This window comes from Dunckerocampus dactyliophorus, chromosome 12, assembly GCF_027744805.1.
Source record: "Dunckerocampus dactyliophorus isolate RoL2022-P2 chromosome 12, RoL_Ddac_1.1, whole genome shotgun sequence".
Lineage (NCBI taxonomy): Eukaryota > Metazoa > Chordata > Actinopteri > Syngnathiformes > Syngnathidae > Dunckerocampus > Dunckerocampus dactyliophorus.
In genome coordinates, this window is record NC_072830.1 from 13,855,908 (window position 1) to 13,875,436 (window position 19,529).

The window sequence follows — 19,529 nt, forward strand, 5'->3', positions numbered from 1 at the left end:
TAACCGAGCTCATGAAAATGTTAAATTACAAGACAGAAGACAAATAATAATAATGAGAGCGGGTCTTTTTTTGCTATTAGTTAAAAAAGATGCTTTTGCGTATTTTTTTGCCTGAATTAATCATTTTCAAGCATAAAAATGTCTAAATGAATTAAAATACAAATATAAGGCATTCAGAAGATGCATTCAAAGATCGGTGTTGATATGCAATATTCTACACTGGTCACTAGGTGTCAGTAACATGCATGTAATGTTCATTGAGATAGACTTGATCGCCAGAAGAACACACTTTTATTGCAGGTTTGAATTATCGCACAACAAGCACAATAATCCCAAACAAAAGTTTCTGACAAAATCACAGGTTACTGTTGCAGCCGTAACCTACGGCAAGCTAAAACTCAACTCTGAACTCCGTAATTCACTTCCTGTCCACCTGCCACTCAGCTCCCCTAGGGAACACATTTATTTCAACACACACGAGCACGAGTCTTATTTAAATCTTGTTTTTTCTTATTATGTCTACTATATATGATATTGATGAGACAATAGCCACCAAGTATCCTCAAAGCTAACGTGTCAGTCTGTGTAATGTCTTATTTACTGTATGTCTAAGATGCCTTATTTTCTATTATTATGTCAACTATATTGGGTAAAAGTGACTACAGTAGTGTTATTTCATAATTAGATGGCTCTAATAATGTTAAAAATCATATTTAGAAGGTGGTAAACATGTTTTCTATGCTGTAACTATGAAAATATTCCATTTATAAATAAGGAATCCTACTTCACGGAAATGCACTTATCACGGTCAGGTCTGAAACCAATTATCGGCGCTAAACGAGGGATTACTGTGTTTTGACAGACTGCGTAAAATTCCCCATTATCGCTAAATAGCGTGAGGCGACAACAGCAACATGCTCAGTGCAATGGTTAGTTTTGGTTAGTTATGTCGACGCCCCTTGGACTGGTTGACAGATGCCGACATAAGTGGGTGAAGAAATGGGTTCCACCGTATTTATTTCCCAACCTGTTGTATCAGTGATACTAATACCTGGTTTACTTGGTATCATAGTGTCATAGAAAAAATGCTTCACTACTCCAGTAATTAATGATTTCTAAATCAAAATATATTAAACAATGATGCGGCTAATTTATAGCTAAAAGAACTACAGTTCCCGTGATGCCCAGAGTGTCAAAATAGCCACAAACTAATATTATATGTTTTGAAGTCTTATGCAGCGATTGTGTTTTGATCTGATAGTAGGATCAAGCCCTTGGATCGTGGCAGCTGTTGAACAAGTGATGTTGGAAACACCGGGTGTAGGTAGGACTGCAAGGTTTATAGTGTGTCTTTCTGTGTAAAGATCTCACGTTACAAAGTGGACACCCGCAGCTTATAGACCAGTTCGGCCCATATACCTTTGTACAACAGTTTGTTCTCTTTGGTGGGTCCGGCTTATATTCAGGTGTGTTAACTAGTCCGGAATTTACGGTAATGAAAAGGAAAACTCCCGAATGAAAACTCCCAACCCTGTTTAAATGTTTATTATTCCTCCCAAACATTAATAGATTTGAAAAAAAAAATACTGTATTATTACAGATAAGCATAATGTATAACATTACTGTAAATTCTTGTGTACAACACAATAGATCATAATTCTTTAAAACTGTTTTAAGTAATTATCTGAACAAAAAAAAAAGGGAATCTGCTTTCAACCAGAATCTGCTGTAACGCCGGTTTGAAATCACTGACATTGTAGCCAACAAGATATGCATCCAGTGTAAAACAGTCTTCATACTTTTATGTTTTGATTAAAAAAAATAGACAACATTTGATGGTTTCCACTTCAAATATTTTTACAAAATATATATATATATGTCCTGTCACTGGTCTTCATTGTTTGCTGTTAAACAACAAGTTGTTGACAAGACTGTATGTGCTGTAATTGTGTCCATGTGTTACCAGCAAACCACCCCCTTCTTACTTTGGGTTAGAGTGTATGAACACATTCAGTTCCTGGGAGAATCACCCACATGAATGAGAACCACCTACTGTATGATTTTCTAAACGTTCGCTTCCAAGTTACAATAACACATTTCAGCCCCCCAGCTGTGTTTTGTCAGTTAAAATGGTTTTGTTCTCATGTGTTTTTCTCATTTTAAATTAATGCCAGATATTTTTTTGGGAATATGTTGTGAGTCTCTTCAATCTACATACAAAAAGGCAGTTTACCCTGTGTTCACCCAAGTGAATCCTTCAGCCCTGGTTTATTTTCCTACAGCACATGCACATATACAGCCTTCAGGTCTGTGCCCAGGTGGTTCTTGGCCAGACACTTATAAGTGCCAGAGTCTAAGGCTGTGAGTCTCTGAATGATTAGCGTACCCTGAAGGTGAAGCAACTCACTTCCCATCGGCCTCCCATGTTGTGCTGTAGACAGAATGGAATAATCAGGCAACTCCCAGGTGATCTCTGGTTTGGGTAATCCAACAGCAGCACAGTTTAGCTTGATAGGTGTCCCAGCCATTACACTCAAGCTAGGGGGTGGCATCGTAGTGATGCGTGGAGGGTAGGCGATGATAACAACAGGGACGGTTAGCAAAGCCTCCCCCGCATCATTCCGAGCTCTGCAGACATAGTTCCCTCTGTCATGGAGAGTGGTGTCTTGGACAATTAGTGTACCGTTCTCTTGGAACTTGTAGCGTCCCAGGACTTGAGGCCGCGTGAGAGTGTGGCCCCCAGGGAGGGTCCAGTAGACCCTAGGTTTTGGATTTCCATCAGATAGACAGTGAAGGTATAGAGGTTCCCCAAACATACTGCGTATGATCCCCCGTGGCCTCGTCAGGATGAAAGGCTTCTGTCCAACATCCAAAATGATTAGCTTTTCTATGTAGCCCATGATATTCTTGGCACCACAGCGGTATTTCCCAGCATCCTCAATGCGAGAGTTGTAGATGACCAAAGTCCCATCTTGGGAGTTATGCCCACCTGTACGTCGTGTTCCATTAGGCAGGATCCAGGTGATCTCTGGCTTTGGGTGTCCATCAGCAGAGCAGTTCAGAACATTGGTCTTCCCCAATGGAGAGACAATCCGCTCGTTGAAAGGGTTCTTAAAGATAGGCCTTCGAAGCGTATTGGTCACCTCGAGCTGTATGACCATTACCGCCTCTCCACCATCATTCCTGGCCATGCAGATGAACTCTCCCGTATCGGTAGTACGCACATTACGAATTTCTAAAGTCCCATTATGATGGACATTAATTCTACCACCAAAGTATGGTGCTCTCAGAAAGATGTTATCGGGCATTATCCAGGTGATTGTAGGAGTGGGATTGCCTTCAGTTTTACAGTCCATAAGCTTCCTTGAATATTTTGTGGAGAAATCTTTTATTACTGTCCTATTCTGATGGTAGCCATTGATCACTGGTGGGTTACCATCAATTTCAAGCCTATACACTTTTCTGTTTTCACCAGCAGGGTTGCGAGCCATACAAACATATTCTCCAGTGTCAATTGGCTTTACATTCCTTATATCTAGAGAGCCATTTACATGCAGTAAGTAGCGTTCGTTGGACGCTGCGATGATGTCATTGTTAGGCAACGTCCACAGAATCTTAGGTTTGGGTTCACCAACTGCTTCACAGTCAAAGCGGATGTTACCTCCAGGCTTTAGTCTGGCAAAGGTCTTGCTGTCTTGGCGTATCTTCGGAGCGGCAGTCACCACAGTGATATGTACGTGCATCTCATCTTTTCCACCTTGGTTCTCAGCAATGCAAGTGTAGTCGCCTTCCTCTGACATGCTGACCTGACAAATAATACATAAATGTATGCCATCAGGACAAGGTTTCATATGGAAGGTGAGGAAAATATAGTGTATATATTGCTTACTTCATTTAGGTAGAGTGTTCCATTGTCAAACAGAGTGTAGCGTCGTATTCTCCCTCCTCCACTAAAGGAATCTGCCTGCAGAGCACTGTTAACAAGGGTACCATCTGGAAGTCCCCAGGAGATTTCTGGCTTTGGAGCCCCAGAGGCTTTACAGTCAACCTTTAAGTCATTACCATAGAAAACCTTCTTCTTGCCAGAAGAGAGCTTATGCTCTATTTTAGCGGGCTTCATTGACACCTTGACCCTCATAAGTTGTTGGTCATCACCAGTTGCACTTTTAGCAACACAGTGATAGTCTCCTGCGTCTTTATCAATCACAGAGTTGATGATGAGTGTGCCATTTTCCAGAACCTGGAATCTGCTACCCATCCTAAGGAAATGAATAAAATGAGAAAGATATAGACATTATAAAGATCACTGAAGGCAGATTGTTGTCCATTTAAATATACTGTAGTGTAAATAGGTCTGATTTACTTTTATATTATGTAAATAATTCCATAGTTTATTAAAAGTTTTCTGTGTCATATTCATAGATAGATAGATACTCTATTTATTTCCAAGAGAAATGCGTTTTTTTATCACTCCCCCTCTGTTGTGTTGAAAAGCCGCATGGTGTGGGGGAGGAATGATCTGCTCATTCTATCAGTGGAGCAGGACAGTGATAGTAATCTGCCACTGAATCTGCTCTTCTGTTGAGAGATGATGCTTTGCTTTGGATGATGCTGGTTGTCCATGATGGAAAGGAGCCTCCTCAGTGTCCTTTGCTCTGCCACAGATGTCAGGCTGTCCAACTCAGTGCCAATGACAGAGCCTGCCTTCCTCACCAGTTTGTCCAGGCGTTTGGCGTCCTTCTTCTTGAGGCTGCTCCCCCCGCACACAACAGCATACAGGAGGGCACTAGCTACCACAGTCTGGTAGAAGATATGTAGCAGCTTCTTGACTCTGCCTCTCCTAGCTATGAGGCAGACATGCCAAACACACTGCCATATGATGTCTATTATAAATACATGTAATTTCTACATACACTCAACATATACACTCAAAGTATAAATGAAACATTTTGTTTTTGCACCCAAAGATCTAAAACTTTTTCTATGTACACCAAAGGCCTATATGTCTGAAATATTCTCCTCTGTCCAGATAATCCAACTACTTTACAGGTGTGGGATATCAGTATGCGGATTAGACAGCATAATTATTGCACAGGTGTGCCTTAGGCTGGCTACAATAAAAATGTGCAATTTTACTGTATTGGGGTGATCTGGGAGAGGGAAGAAAACCAGTCAGTACCAGTCAGTGACCACCATTTGCCTCACGCAATACAACACACTTCATGAATTATCTCGACAAAAGAGAAGTGCTCATGAACACAGATATGGACAGATTTGTGAACAATGTTTGAGACAAATAGGACTTTTGTGTAAATAGAAAAAGACTGAGATCTTTGAGTTCAGCTCCTGAAAGATGGGCGCAAAAACAAAGGTGTTGCATTTAGATTTTTATTGAGTGTACAGTCCAACCTGTCTTAGCTCCACCTGCACAGAATGACCACCTGCCTATAGCGGCCGCTGAAAAATCCCCCGCAGAAAATTTACGTGTTATAGACCCTGTGTATAGCAGTCACCTGTCTAACACGGCCAGTGGCTACCCATTTGGTATCCCTTGGTCAATATTTGACCGCATATAGCGGCCAAAATGCCGACTCAAGCAGAAGTTTCATGCACGAAAAATTTTCGTTTTTTAAATCAATGAAGCCGTCGTGTGTAGACTTTAATTACTGAGTCCTAGTTCGACATAAAAAAGCCGCCTTCTTACTTTGCAGTGCCGCCCTGAAAAGATTTATTGACGGCCAAAACGGTAATCTTCCCACTTTGCAATGCCGTGAATAGATTCTAAAATAGCCAAAACACCTGAATAAAACATCTAAAATATCACTTAATTGCCGAGTAATTAGAGATTAGAAGCCCATTCAATAAGAAAGGAGCGATGGTATTGCTAGTTTACGACGATTTTCGCACTCAATTGTTCACCCACACACCCATTCATGACTGCTTCACGTGTATCCTGTACATATATCTTCGGGCTCGTTCACTAAAATTTTTATTTCTTGCTTTTAAAATCGTATTTTAAAAAAAATCAAAGATGGAAATTTGTGACGTTCTACAGGACAGGTGCGAGCGCCCCCTGTCCTGCGCTCTTATTTGGCGGGCTGTGCCTTCTCCGGGGAGGAAGAGGCAGCCGCTTCATGCCTGGTGGCCGCACAGCTGCGGTCAATTAACATTTGTGGCGGATAAAAGGCCAGCGCCGTCGAATGTACGGTTCATTGTTATTATTGACATGACTAGTTTCCTCACCGGAGCTGTTACCTAGATTTACCTACCTGTTTATGTGTCAAGAGAGCGTTTCCCCCTCTGTCTCTTGGTTTTGCTCCAGTCTTTTTGTGAATACATGTTAATATGTGTGCGCACAAATTCAAAATGGCCACCAACCTGTCTATAGCGGCCACTTTTGCCGTTTCCCTTCAGTGGCCGCTATAGACAGGTTTGACTGTATATGAATTAGTGTTTAACAGCAGAAAGTACAGAGAACACACTGTTTAAAAGGAAGTGCAGTTTTAGTCATTTCTGCTTTTTAAGTCATAGGATCTTACCCGTGCCACTGGTCCACCACTGTTTCAGAGGGTAACCTCCACATAATCCTTGGTTTAGGGTCTCCTTTTGCTGAGCAGTCCAGTTTCAGCTGATCTCCAAAATACAACTCAGTAACATAATGGGATGTTGCTATTATTTTCGGTGCAGATTCTTTTTTCTCGACTGTCAGAGTCACCACCCTTCGTTCTGAGCCTGTAGAGCTGGTTGCAATACATTCATATTTACCCTTATCATTTAGAGTCACATCCTTGATGTGCAGGGTTCCATTCTCATGAACAGATATCCTATTGTCCCAGGAAAATCTGTCTGAACTGACTACCAAACCGTCATGCAGCACCCAGTGAATCCTAGGTTTAGGGTTGCCTTGTCCTGTGCAGTGCAGCCATAGGTTTTGGTTTAAAACAGCCTTCACCTGTTGACGTTTCTCCTCCAAGATATCTGGCGGAGCAGCTACCACATGCAGGCGGACTGTAGCAGTATCAGCTCCAGCTGGGTTACTAGCAATGCACTTGTAATGACCTCTATCAAAAACAGATACCTGTGTAATGACTAGAGCGCCACCAGCAGTCACCGTCACCCTTCCATTTGCTGTGTTTTGCCCTCTTACTTGTGTCCGGTTTGCCAGAATCCAGGATATTGTAGGTGTGGGCCGACCCTCTGTATTACACTTCATCTCCACAGTATTTCCTGCATGAGACTTAATCTCACGCATTTTGGGCTCTAGGATACGTGATGGGTAAGCCACCACAGAGAGGGTGACAATAAGTTTATCTGACCCATGAGCATTCTCAGCGATACAAAGATACTGGCCACGGTCCTTGATGTTGGCATTCCGTATTGCCAATGTGCCATTGCTGAACACCTCAAACTTGCCTATTCTTCCCTTAATGGTAACTGTGTTTCCTGGCAGAAAGAGAATGAACACACTCAGGATCACAAAAACATTCAAAGACAAGAATTCAGAAAGACAGTTATAGAATGAGGATTGCTCCTACACACAAATATACATACTGTACAGTGGACAGTGCAATTAATTTCATATTACATCTTTTTGGTGTCTGTCAAGTATACCTGTGCTTGAGGAGAAGCGTTTCCAGGATATTTCTGGCAGAGGGTCTCCGACAGCCTCACAGGGCAGAAAAGCATCCGAGCTGGACAAGACCATAAAACTGGCTGCATTGCCACCAACTATCCTGGGTTTGCTTGATGGGACCTTAGTAGTTTGTTCTAAACCAGCAACAGTGGGACTCATAGTGACATGGAGATGTTCTACATTGTTGCTGTTGTATGTATTGGTGTAGTTTTGCTTTGCTGTGTATATTGTCATTGTAGCAAAAGAAATGACTTTATCTGCATTGTCTTTGGCACCACTTTGAACTGTAGGTCTGGTTCTCCTTGCAACTGTTGTGTGATCATTATTCCTCTGTGTTGGGGGTCGATAAGAACTGTGGAGTCTGTTCTGAACTGTTTTATAAGGTCCCCTTGATGTAGATGGCATTTGTGGTGTTGAATGAATGAAAGGTGTTTTGGTTGGAGTATAAGAAATGCCCCAGTCGACTTCTTTGTAAGCGTATGTCTCCTGCTCTGATGTCCCTGGAGTTATGTATATTGGCCTTGATGGTGTGTGCAGGGGTTTGGAGAAACTCTTGTGGGGCACTACAGTTGTCTGGATGATCCCTTCCACGACTATCTCAGTCGTTGGTTTCTTGCGGGACTCAGGTGCGTTCGTAGGATACAATTTTGTTGTTTTAGGTTTCTTTAAAGGTCGACTTCCCTTAGAGGGTCCTCTTCTTCTTCCTTGCCGGCCTCTCTTTCCATTGGATCCTCTCCTGCTTGTAGAAAAATCATCAGGGAGTCTACCAGAGCCATAGACAAGTTCTTTGTCAGACTTTCTCCCTGAAGGTGGTTTGACCGTCGGTGGTGAAGCAAGAGTTAGTGATTCTAGTGGTGTTTTAGCAGTGGTGGGGTAATACGTAGGGCTAATTGTAGTATGATGCTGGACACTGGGCTTCAGATTTGGCACTTCAAAATCTGCCGAGAATGAATCTCCATAGTTGTCGTCTTCAAATAAGCTTACTGTGGTCTTTGTTTTTGGGGAAGGGATAAGATCCTTGGTTATAGTCAGTGGGTGAGCAGTGATGGGTAGCAGAGTAGTAGGGGATGTAGTGAATGTTACTGTTGAAATCTGAGGAGTTGTTACAGTTTCCGTGGTGATTAATGGTTTCCTTTGTCTTTTAGTTGTTTTTTTGTTGCCTCCTTTCTCTCGTCCCCCAAATGGCGTTGTAGAAATGGATAGCTCCTTACCTGTGGTAAAAAAAACAGATACATTGTCAATATTATATGTATTGTACTATGGGTCATGTGGATGTGAGCCTATACAAATCAGTGTATTACAATATATAGTCCTATAAAAAAATAATCATTATCATTAATCATTGTTTGAATGGGTGGATTAGGTGGCCCTGTAAAACAGCTTTGATCTTGTAGCTCTACATACAGTAAGACAGGGGTCCCAAACCGTTCCGTGGCCGGGCACTGGTCCCTGGACAGGGCCAAACTTGGCATCATAAAAATTTAAGAAAAAAAATACATTAATTAACAGACATGTTAAAAAATACATAACTACAGCAAATATAATGTAGATGCAAAACAATATTATATATATATATATATATATATATATATATATATATATATATATATATATATATATATATATATATATATATATATATTATAACGAAGGACATTTTATTTGAAAAATAATATACAAAGAAAATGTATTTAAATCTATAGAATTTCGGTCAGCCGCACAGTGGCTTAGTGGTTAGCATGTTGATCACACAGTCAGGTGATTTGGAAGATCTGGGTTTCTATCTCTTGGTTTGTGTTTGTCTGTATGTGGCCTTTGATTGGCTGGTGACCAGTCCAGGTTTTACCCTGCTTCTCACCCATAGTCAGCTGGGATAGGCTCTATACCCTAGTGAGGACAGACGGTATAGAAAATAGATGGATGGATGAATTTGGGTCGAAGTTGGGCGCATGCAATTCATGTTACTTGTTACTGCCATGCTAATGCCCCCAAGCCACTTGTGTGTTCCATGATATTATGAGCTTCTCTCTGGCTCTTGCTGATGCTGAGTCAGTCTTCATTTTATGGTTTAATATTGATGAGGTGCTTTTCTTTGTTTTATACATTGGTAAATGAGAATAGCATTAGATTAGTATATTAGATTGGGGACTGCTGCGTTAAAGTGGAAAATAAGTGAAAAACTTGCTTACCTGTGGAAAGTTCAAATCTGTATGGTTCTGTAGTATTCTGCTCTGATGGCTGAATGAGTTTGTTGATAATGGACTGTATGTCAGTTATCCTGTTGGGTTTAAGGATTCTTCTGCGGCCATGGAACGTTCTCCTGCGCCCCCCTCCTCTATTGTTCTTGTGTGGGATGATATGAATGTGCTGGCGGGAGATAATGGTGGACCCCAAAGGTGGAGATTTTATTGTTTGCGTTGTGTGGAAGGTGATTTGATCTTCCCGTCTCTGTGTGGTGGTGACGGCTGTGATTGTAGACTGACTTTCTGGATCTGAATGGACGAAATACTCCATGGGGTCTGTGCCATCCTTCATTGGAGTTACATTAGGATCAATTGTAGATGACAGTGATGCCTCAGTGGATGTGTCTGGTTCTGCAGGATGTTCTCCGGAGGACTGGAGCTGAGTTTCTTGTGAGGAATCTGTCAGAGTTTGTGGTTTGGTAGTTCTTTCAAGGGAATAATGCTCAGTCATTCCATCAAAACTAAAGATGCCTGTGTTGTGTGAAACTGGGTCATGTGACGTGACTCTCTCTCTTTCACTTTCCACTGGAATGTGTTTAAATACAGATTTTTGAATTGTCATAGAATCTGTTGCTAGTTTGTCCTCTACGCTGTTTTTCGTGGTTATGTCAGACTGTCTGTTTCCCGTCCCAAATACACTACCTTCTTGGCGGTTATGTGAATTTGGCAAAATCGTAGTAAGCAAAATGAGATTGTCATCGTGTACCTCACCAGAGCCAATTTCATCATTGTTTGAAAAATCAGTCTTTGACTCTTTTATCATCTGTCTCCCTGTTTGAATGTTTTCTTTAGCTCCATCTTGAGCCTTCTTCATCAATTCTGCAAATTTCACTGGATCCACTTTCCTTGTTGCTTTATCAAAGACCCTACTGCCAAACGTGCGTCTGTTGTTGACTGAATACCTCCTGTGTCCCATTCTACCTCCTGAACCTCCTTTTCCCCGTGACCTCAGTTTGGGATGAGGTCGATGTAAAGTGATGCCCACTGATTCCTCCGTATCTCTGTCAGTGGGGGTGACTGGGTGGTCAGTTAAAGTTGGGTCCACCCGGCTTTCCATCTCCATCCCGGATCCGTCAATATCAAAACCTGTCACCACCTCAGAGGGTTCACTTACCATCACTTGAGAAACCAAAAGGTCAACTCCCAAGTGATTAGATACTAAACACCGATAAAATCCTCGATCCCTCGCAGTGAGACCCTCAATCAGCAGGGTGCCATTCTTATACACTTTCCTGTTTCCATGGGACGTATCCAGTACTGAGTGGTCTGGGAGTATCCATTGTATAGAAGCCTCAGGACTTGCCGTGGCGCTGCAGTCAAAAAGAATATTCTCCCTCAGTCTCTGTGATATCTGGACACCATTGACATCGGCCTCCTCCACATCAGGAGAGAGAACTGTCACTCTAAAAACTAGAATGTCTGCATCCAAGTAGTTTGTGGCAATGCAGCGATAGAGGCCTGTGTCCGAGACATCTGCACCCCGAAGAGTGAGTTTCCCTTCAGCTGTGATTATGATCCTACTGTCCTCACTCATGTAAGGGGCTCGAACCTTAATTCCATCTGGTAAAATCCACTCCAACAAAGGCTTGGGCTCTCCCCGGACTTGACAGATAAGCTGTGCCACACCACCTATATTTCAGATTGAAATACAAAAGACCTTTAAGTTTTTGGGTTCAGGTTTTGCTATGCAATAGTACAACCTTGATCCCTAACACCCACCTGTTATTACGGTGTGTTCAGTCTTGGTTTTGTTGTCTTTCTTTATCATGGTCCACGAGTAGCTGTCCTTCATAAGCGCTGTGTTTTCTATGCGTAAGTTGACCACAGACTGGTACTTGATATGCAGAGTAGAAAAAGTGGTGGTAGCACGGTCGAGCTGCAGGTTGACCTCACCTTGCATCAACCATGCTGGAAGGGCTTTGATTTCAGCATCAATGTTCGAGTGTGGCTCATCCTCAACCAACTTTTGCTTATATTTGTACACCATTTCTGGACTTTTAGCCAACATCAAGCCTCTTTCCAGTCTCATGGGAGTCTCGCTGTAGGCTGCTAGGACTTGCCACAAATTTCGAATGTGTTCATAGTCAGTGTTACAAACCAGATATGTTGTGATGCTTGCTGCAAGTGCAGTGATATTGTTACCAGCCTCCTCCTCCAAAGTAAGTGAAAGGTTGTCAAAATGAGATGGCCTTTGGACAGTGCATAGTAGGCTGGCACCACTCTGAAACTGATCTGTCATGTTCATTTGTATGGACCCGAGTGGAGCAACAAAATCTCTTGGAGAAACTAGTGTAAAATCCCCTTCATCCATGCTGATGTTTTTCTGCTTCAGATGGGACCAAATCCAGGGTTTAGTACAAGTGAAGGCCTCCGTAGGAAGAAGAGAGAGGGGTCGCTTGTTGTACAGGGAAGGATGATCACAAACAGGACACAGCTGGCCTCGAGGATACCTCCTATCCCGCTTGCATTTTAGCACTCCTGGAAACATTTGAATCAAGTATTGTATAGAAATGTTGGAAAAAGACCATAAAGACCATATTATTCAAGTACAGAATTGTCATTTATGATTTGCTTTCCTGGAAGCCAAGTCGTAAATTATAAGTTGAACTTTTCTTCATTCATCTTTTTTTATTGTGTGTAAAAGTGGGCTGCATTTTGGGCGATTTATTATTTGCGAATTTGATTTATTGGTGAATTAAATTACATTCTCAAATAAAAAAGAAAATATAGCAGTGTGGCAGACACTAGAGGGGAGGCCTCTCACCCATTCAGCTTGGGCTGGGGCCGTGGTGGGTAGACTGTTTTGGGTGCATAAGTATTGGCGCTATCTCGAAGTTTTCTGTCTTGACATTCATTCTGTGTTGACGGTTGGAAAAGACCTGCTTGATACTAACACTGCATGTTCTTTCCAACTACCACATTGGTGACCCCGACATGATCCAATATGGCAATCTATCTGAGCACACCTGAATATAAGCTGCACCCACCAAATTTAAAGAGAATTCTTTTTGTTTATACATTGAGGCCACACTTAATAAGCTGCAGGTGTCCACGGTGTTCCCAGCCGCACTCGTTCAACAGCTACCGCAATCTAAGGGCTTGATCAAACTTACTTACTTACTTAAGGTTTGTCAGATCTCATTTGTTAGCTCCGATGAGTGAGACGTAAGACTTCTTTTTTTTCATCAGAGCTCAGCAGCTGCCGCGGTCCAAGCAGAAGCTGTAGTAATTCTACACTTGATCAAACTTACTTAAGATTTGTCAGATCAAAATATGATCGCTGCATAAGAATTCAAAATGTGATATTGCGTATGCGTATGATATGTGCATCCACTTGACTACTTTCTGAATCTGGACTCTAATCATCATGGGAACTGTAGTTCCTTTAGTCATAAAGCCGCATTAATGTTTAAGTCGCAGGGTTCGAAGCGTGTGGAAAAGTAGTGGCTTATATTCCGGGATTAAAGGTGAATCTATTAGAAGGTTTTTAGAAGGAACAAAGAAAGAAGGTTTGAGGAGCATTTTAACATTTTTAATGGGCATACAAGTGTTAAAATAAATTAACCACTGTTAACAGTAGAATGCAAAAACAGTACAACTCTTAGTCTTAACTTGAAATGAGAAACACAAAGGTGAGTCACAAATGTTTCTCAAGCATCCTATTTTTTCTTGCAAGAAGTGTAAGAAGTGATTTGATAACAAATGAAAAGGCAACAAATCTGCATCTCCTCTTCTTACATTCTAATTTTTCTAACACGGTTCCTTGTTGGAATAAAACTACACAAAAGAAATGCTAATTAATCCTTTGATGCCTGCTGAACTGAAGTCGTGTGAGGTACGCTGAGGTCTTACGTGGCATTTTGCATAGGGGTGTTTTGAGTCAAATTCCGACTTGGATTTAGAAGTTCTATTGTAACTACAAATACAGGTACTGCTTAAAATGTTTTTATTCCACTCACCTGTGTTCTTCTGCGTCCACAGTGCAAACCATTTTATTCGACAATCACACGCCCAGCGGTTGCCGTGGAGGAAGAGGTTCTCCAAGTGGTTGCACCCTGAAAAAATCTCTGCAGGCAAGCTGGTGAGAAGGTTGTCAGACAAGTGGATGGTCCTGACCGAGGACACCTTGAACACCTGGCTGTGTCTGAGGGTGATGAATGTGTCCGGGTGGAGCTGCTGCAGGCGGTTGCCCTCCAGATGGACCAACTGTAGACTGGTGAGGCCGTAGAAAGCTTCTGGGCTGATGAACTCAATGTGATTGTGGTCCATGTAGAGTCTCTGCAGACTCTCCAGGCCTTTGAATGTCTGTTTGTTGAGTTCCTTTACTTTATTATAGGACATCTTCAGGACCTTGCAGAACATAACAGAGAATTTAGGATATTTCTCAAAAGGTAAGTGATACATTAAAATAGAAAATGCTAATAGCACACTATATTTGTTTGAGATAGACCTGTTCTCTTTGATATGATCGTTAGGATGTGACTCACTTGTAGCGAGCGTAGGTCCTGGAATGTTCTGTCCTCAATACTGTGAATAAGGTTGCTATGCAGCATTAGTAATTCTAATTTCTCCAGTCCCGAAAGAGCATTCTTTCGTAAGACAGTTATACTGTTGTATCTGCAAGAAAAAAAATAAAAAAAATATAAATAAAATTCAGAGAATTGGTGTCTGTTATATTTTAATGATGGACGCATCTTTGGAAGGTTATGTTTACATTTTGATCAGTAAATTTGAAAGTTTTTGATGAATGACAAGACCAAAATAGTTTTCATTGTTGTAATGGAAAGTATTTTCATTAGGTGTAGACTGAAAGACTCCTGCTGATTATTTTACTAGCCTGTTCAGTCATTTATTTACTGCTACTCAGACACATACACACAGCTACATCTGGATGATGTCAGGGCACCACAGTCAACATACGGATCAAAATGATCAATAATAATTCAACTGTTAGGAATGGAATACTTTCCATATGTCCCCCTACAGGCGTGATACTCGCGCCCCCATGCTGATAAACCCAAGAAGAAGCGAGGTGGGCGGGTGCCGTTGGGCCTCAGCCCTCAGGTTAATTACAAGGTTATTAGCCAGGGCGTCATTCAAGCCAGAACCGCCAGTAGTTATCTGTTCCAACTTGATTTACAGTGTACTTGTTACACTGAAACACATGTCGTGGTGGCTTAGAATCCCTCAAACACATCTAAGCAGAATGGGGACCATTTGCTTCACATTATTCGAGCATTGCGATATTGGACCAGGGCTGGGTGTATTTTCTTGGCCCTTGTGAATATTCTGATAATAAAATTAAACACCACCCACACCAAAACATTATAAAGAAGATTATTACCACACTGAAAAGGAAATAAACAATGTAAATATTATGGGAAAAGAGGCAAAATGTTGGGGGAAATAGTTGAATAAACTCAGATTTAGGCAATTTTTTTCTTTAAATGTGTTTAACTGCTATGTCTTTCTCTTTTTTGTGCATTCTAAAGATATAAAAACAGCTAAAAAGAGGCACGTAATTAATGCATGTAATGGGACACACCTATTTCGCTGAGAAAGACCGCTATTAAAGCATCTCCAAAACAAGGTTTTATAGTTTTATATCAATGCTTTTTAGCTTTTTAGATCTTCAGAACGCACAGAAAACAGGAAGATGTACAGTATGTTCATGTCTCACATAAGGATTATGGATGATGGACAAAATTCCAAAAAAAATGCAGTTTTCCTTTAAAATGTAGGTGTATTCTCACAAAATATTGGTATCGCCGATAAGAGCCTGACTTTGACTCAGCATTGGTTCTGAAAGAAAATTAGTGGTATCGTATCCTGGAATCGGCGATACCAAGCCGGAAACTATACTTTGTGTAAGCACAACAAATGTGTCTGGTAAATTTGAAAAAGTAGTGTATTTCATAACATAACAAATAACATAGCATAGCTCATAGCAAAAAGAATACCATACATCAGAGTAGTTTATTTAATTATGTAAAAATCTGAAGTGTATTGAGCTAGCGGTGTGATTTACAATATAGCCAAGCTAATGTGAATTAATTATTATTAAGAAGACCTACTATAAGAATGACAAATCATCAATCAATACTTCCGATACCGTATCTTCATGTTCTAAAATTGATTCTCAAATGAAAATATCCATACTTTTGATACGTCAGTCATTTGAGGTCATGTTTGTCTGAAATGTTTGACTGTTGAAACGATGACCGGTCACAAACGGAGCCATGTGTGAATTGTGAATAAAGTTTTCACTTTTATAGTTCTTAATAATTAATCATTGATTTTAATGGTTTTATTTAGTTATTTTCTTTTTTATTGTTTAAAATGTTCACATATTTTATATGATTTTGTCCCCTGTTTTGTCTGTTGTTGTATATTAGCTTGGCTATACTGTATCACCCCACTATGTCAATATACTTCAGGGTTTAAAATAAATAAATAATTAAATAACCTAAATTAATTATTACATTATTCATCTATTTAAATTAATAATTCATTTGATTAATACATTTTCTTGTCTTCTTGGTCTTTGTCTTGTATTATTTATGCTACATATATGAAATACACTACTTTTTAAAAAGTTACCAGACAAAACCAAAGGTGAATTTGCAGAAAGTATTGGTATCGGATCGGTATCGCTGTTGCCAGCCTGAGTTTTAGTGTCGGATGGGAAAGCAAATCGGTGGTATCGCACATCACAACTGTACATAGCTCGTTTCAACACTGGCTTATGCATTACGGAAGAAAATGTTGCTCCCATCAAATGCGTATCATTTAAGGCAAGACATCAATAATGCAGTTACTTTCCACTGTGATCCTATGAGTGATGTAGGCTACAAATTACTTAAGTATCGACATTTTCATTTCAGGATTAATTTTAGAGCATAAAGATCTAGTATTGATATTTTAGTATCGATCCGCACATCATTAATGCAAGCTTATAAATCAAATACCGGTTTTCTCCAATAAACGAAGAAGAAGAGTAAACAGAAGAAGAAGAACAGGAAGGAGAAGACGCTAGCTAACGTGCTAATGAACAGGTATGTTTGGGTGTGTGTACCTCATCCCTCATCCTCAGAGAAGAAAATGATAAGGCAGGGGCCAATTTTGTAGACAATGGAGTTAATTAAAAGGTAACCCACTAGAAGAAAAGGACATTCAAACTCAACGTTTTAGAAGCTGGCTTGTTGTTGTGAAGTTAGCCTCGCTTAGCCTCGCTTGAAACGACAGGTAGCGATTGAGACACTGTTGAATTAACTGTATGTATTAACTGACTGTATGCATTGTTTTTATCGTGTACATCAACACAGTAAATGGTAACATTGCATATTAATAAAGCTAGAGTGTGCAGTGGTGAATGGATACACTGTAATGTTATAGAGAATAGCATTGGAGCTCACCCAAGATTAATTCTTTCCACAGCTGGCTGGATGTGGGCAGGGACTGCGTTCAGGTATCGGAAGGTGCAGTGCACTTCACTCGGCACGGAGCACACGCACGTTTCGGGACAGTCACCCCTCACCGGTAGCATAGCGGCCAACAGGATCAACAACGACAGAGCCCCCCCTGGGAGCACACACCTCTGCAGGTAAGACCCTCTGCAGTCGCTCATCGTGGATGTAAAACTCATTTTGCCCTGGATCATAAATAAAAATGCACCCAGAGAGAGCAGAGCACATGGTATATATTTGCAGAATGGTTTGCCAAATGATTAACGGTAGTTGGAAGCTAAGTAAATGAACAAAGCTTTATGTAGCTCAGGGGTGTCCAAACTTTTTCCAACGAGGGCCACACAGTGAAAAATGAATGGATGCAACTTTGCCACTTTGATATTTTGTCCAGCATGTGCTAAGAAGTTATATATATTTCAGAAAAAAGTGCATCTCAGCTTTGTGTTATATGAAAAACCTTATTATTCGTATCAACCTCCCTCTTTGCTCTTTTTTCCGCTATTTTTGCTGTTTTTTTTTATTTTCCAAATATTTCAACTTTCTTGTTAACCAATCTTAATACATTTTTATTTGTAATATATGACTTTATGTCCATAATATTTGGAATTTGTTCCCATAATATTATAACTTTTCCCCAACCTTGGTTTTCCAAAAATTACAGTTGTGTTGTTTGTTTCTCATAATATTAGGACTTAAAAAAACCCCAAACTAATACTATTTTTTTTTCAATATTTCAACTTTATGCTACTAAAATTTATTTTTTGTTCCTCTTAATATTAAGTTTATTCCCACAAATTGCAACTTTTTTCTCTTAATATTTTGTCTTTATTCTCATAAAATTTCAGCTGTTTTTCCCATTTCTGCTGTTTTTTTTTTAAATTTTACTATTTCAAGTTTGTAAATTGTCGTATCGTAATGTTATGACTTTTTTGTATAATATTTTGTATAATACAGTATGTACTTGTAACATAATAACCTTTTCTGCAACCTCATTTTCCAAGAATTACAACTTTCCATGTTTTTTTCTCATAATTATATTATGAGAAAATATAATTAAAATAAAAAAAATTAAAAATATAATTTAAATTATAAAAATATTTTTTTTCTTTCAACTTTATGCTACTTAAATGTTTTTTTCCCACATAATATGACTACGTTATTCTTAGAAAATTGCAACTTTTTTCTCTTAATTAATTAATTAATTCTTGTAAAATTACTGCAGATTTTTCAATTTTTTCTTTTGTTTTGTTTAAAATGTTCTTGTTTAATTATATTGTTAGAATGTGCAAAGTCAGCTGGGATAGGCTCCAGCATACCCTAGTGAGGATAAGCGGCATAGAAAATAGATGGATGTCTGTGGGCCGATTTAAAAAAAAAAAACAAACAAAAAAGCAAAAAAAAAAAACAGCTGCCGACTGCAAATGGCCCCCAGGCCTCAATTTGGACACCCCTGATGTAGCTATTGTAAAGTGCTGCACAAAAAGAGACATATTGTGACTTTAACATATATTAAAATCATATTAAATACAATCAGTTGAGCTCAGTTGAACATATGCACAATTTTTGTGCTTATGTTCAGTCAATATTGTTCTGTTAAAGTATATAACCCCCTCGATCCTAACAGGTGATGATCTTTTTTCCATACAGTTGCTATGTAGAATAAATGTAAAAGTACATAAAGATGTGCTTTTATAGCTATAAGAATAATGTGACTTTAAAACGACATTAAATGTAGTACAAATCAACACATTTGCAAAACTGTAGCTTTTTTGTGCTAAATCTTGTCCACGTGATGTGATACAAATTAAATCTTGCATTGATCTGGTGTGTTACTTCCTTTTATTCTAACAGTTATCCCAACTGTGATCTGTCTTCCATACTGTTGAAATGTAGCATCTCAATTTCCTCAACCTTGATGCAAATATATATATATATATTTTTTTTTTTTACAGAATATAGTGGTGTGAGGTAGCAAAGTATTACAAAAAAAAATAGGCCGTTACCTTACCTCGCAAGAAATCGCACTTCAAACAAAATAGAAATCCAGTGGAAGATCCCAATCCCAGTAAGCCTTCAGATAGAATTCCTAGATGAGCCCGCTGTGTGTGGAGAGCTTGACTGAGGGGCCGCCTGAAGCGGAGAGCTCCTTTTTGGTCTTCTCCGCCCCCTCACCCTTCCTTACTGTGC

The 19,529-nt window shown here is 39.9% G+C and overlaps 2 protein-coding genes across 18 annotated transcripts in view; one reads left to right on the forward strand and one right to left on the reverse strand.

Annotated features, from left to right (window-relative positions):
- Positions 1-291: 291 nt before the first annotated feature.
- On the reverse strand, positions 292-19,450 carry igsf10 (immunoglobulin superfamily, member 10). Of its 2 annotated transcripts, XM_054794691.1 has the most exons (11): positions 19,351-19,450; positions 17,292-17,527; positions 14,364-14,493; positions 13,836-14,226; positions 11,596-12,354; positions 9,823-11,505; positions 9,038-9,097; positions 7,612-8,844; positions 6,540-7,443; positions 3,890-4,259; positions 292-3,806 (listed from the first exon to the last, which is right to left on the reverse strand). In XM_054794691.1, the coding sequence occupies exons 2-11, from the start codon at positions 17,519-17,521 to the stop codon at positions 2,277-2,279; spliced, it is 7,290 nt and encodes a 2,429-aa protein (XP_054650666.1). In that variant the 5' UTR covers positions 17,522-17,527; positions 19,351-19,450; the 3' UTR covers positions 292-2,276. The 2 variants fall into 2 exon arrangements, with proteins under 2 accessions (XP_054650666.1, XP_054650667.1); XM_054794692.1 differs by lacking the exon at positions 9,038-9,097.
- Positions 16,876-19,529, forward strand: part of LOC129191387 (muscleblind-like protein 1) — a 202,595-nt gene continuing 199,941 nt past the window's right edge. For all 16 annotated transcript variants that reach the window (XM_054794698.1, XM_054794700.1, XM_054794703.1 and 13 more), the window contains exons 1-2: positions 16,876-16,931; positions 17,314-17,479. The gene's annotated coding sequence lies outside the window, so the exon portion shown is untranslated. The remainder of the gene's footprint in view (positions 16,932-17,313; positions 17,480-19,529) is intronic.

What these genes read in the sequence shown, in the direction of transcription:
- igsf10 (XM_054794691.1), bottom strand. Translation starts at nt 17,521, where the DNA reads ATGAGTTTTACATCCACGATGAGCGACTGCAGAGGGTCTTACCTGCAG. An exon ending in GTGGACGCAGAAGAACACAG is followed by an intron (nt 12,355 to 13,835) that starts GTGAGTGGAATA and finishes AAATGTTTCCAG; the next exon opens with GAGTGCTAAAATGCAAGCGG. An exon ending in GAACACTCTACCTAAATGAA is followed by an intron (nt 3,807 to 3,889) that starts GTAAGCAATATA and finishes ATTATTTGTCAG; the next exon opens with GTCAGCATGTCAGAGGAAGG.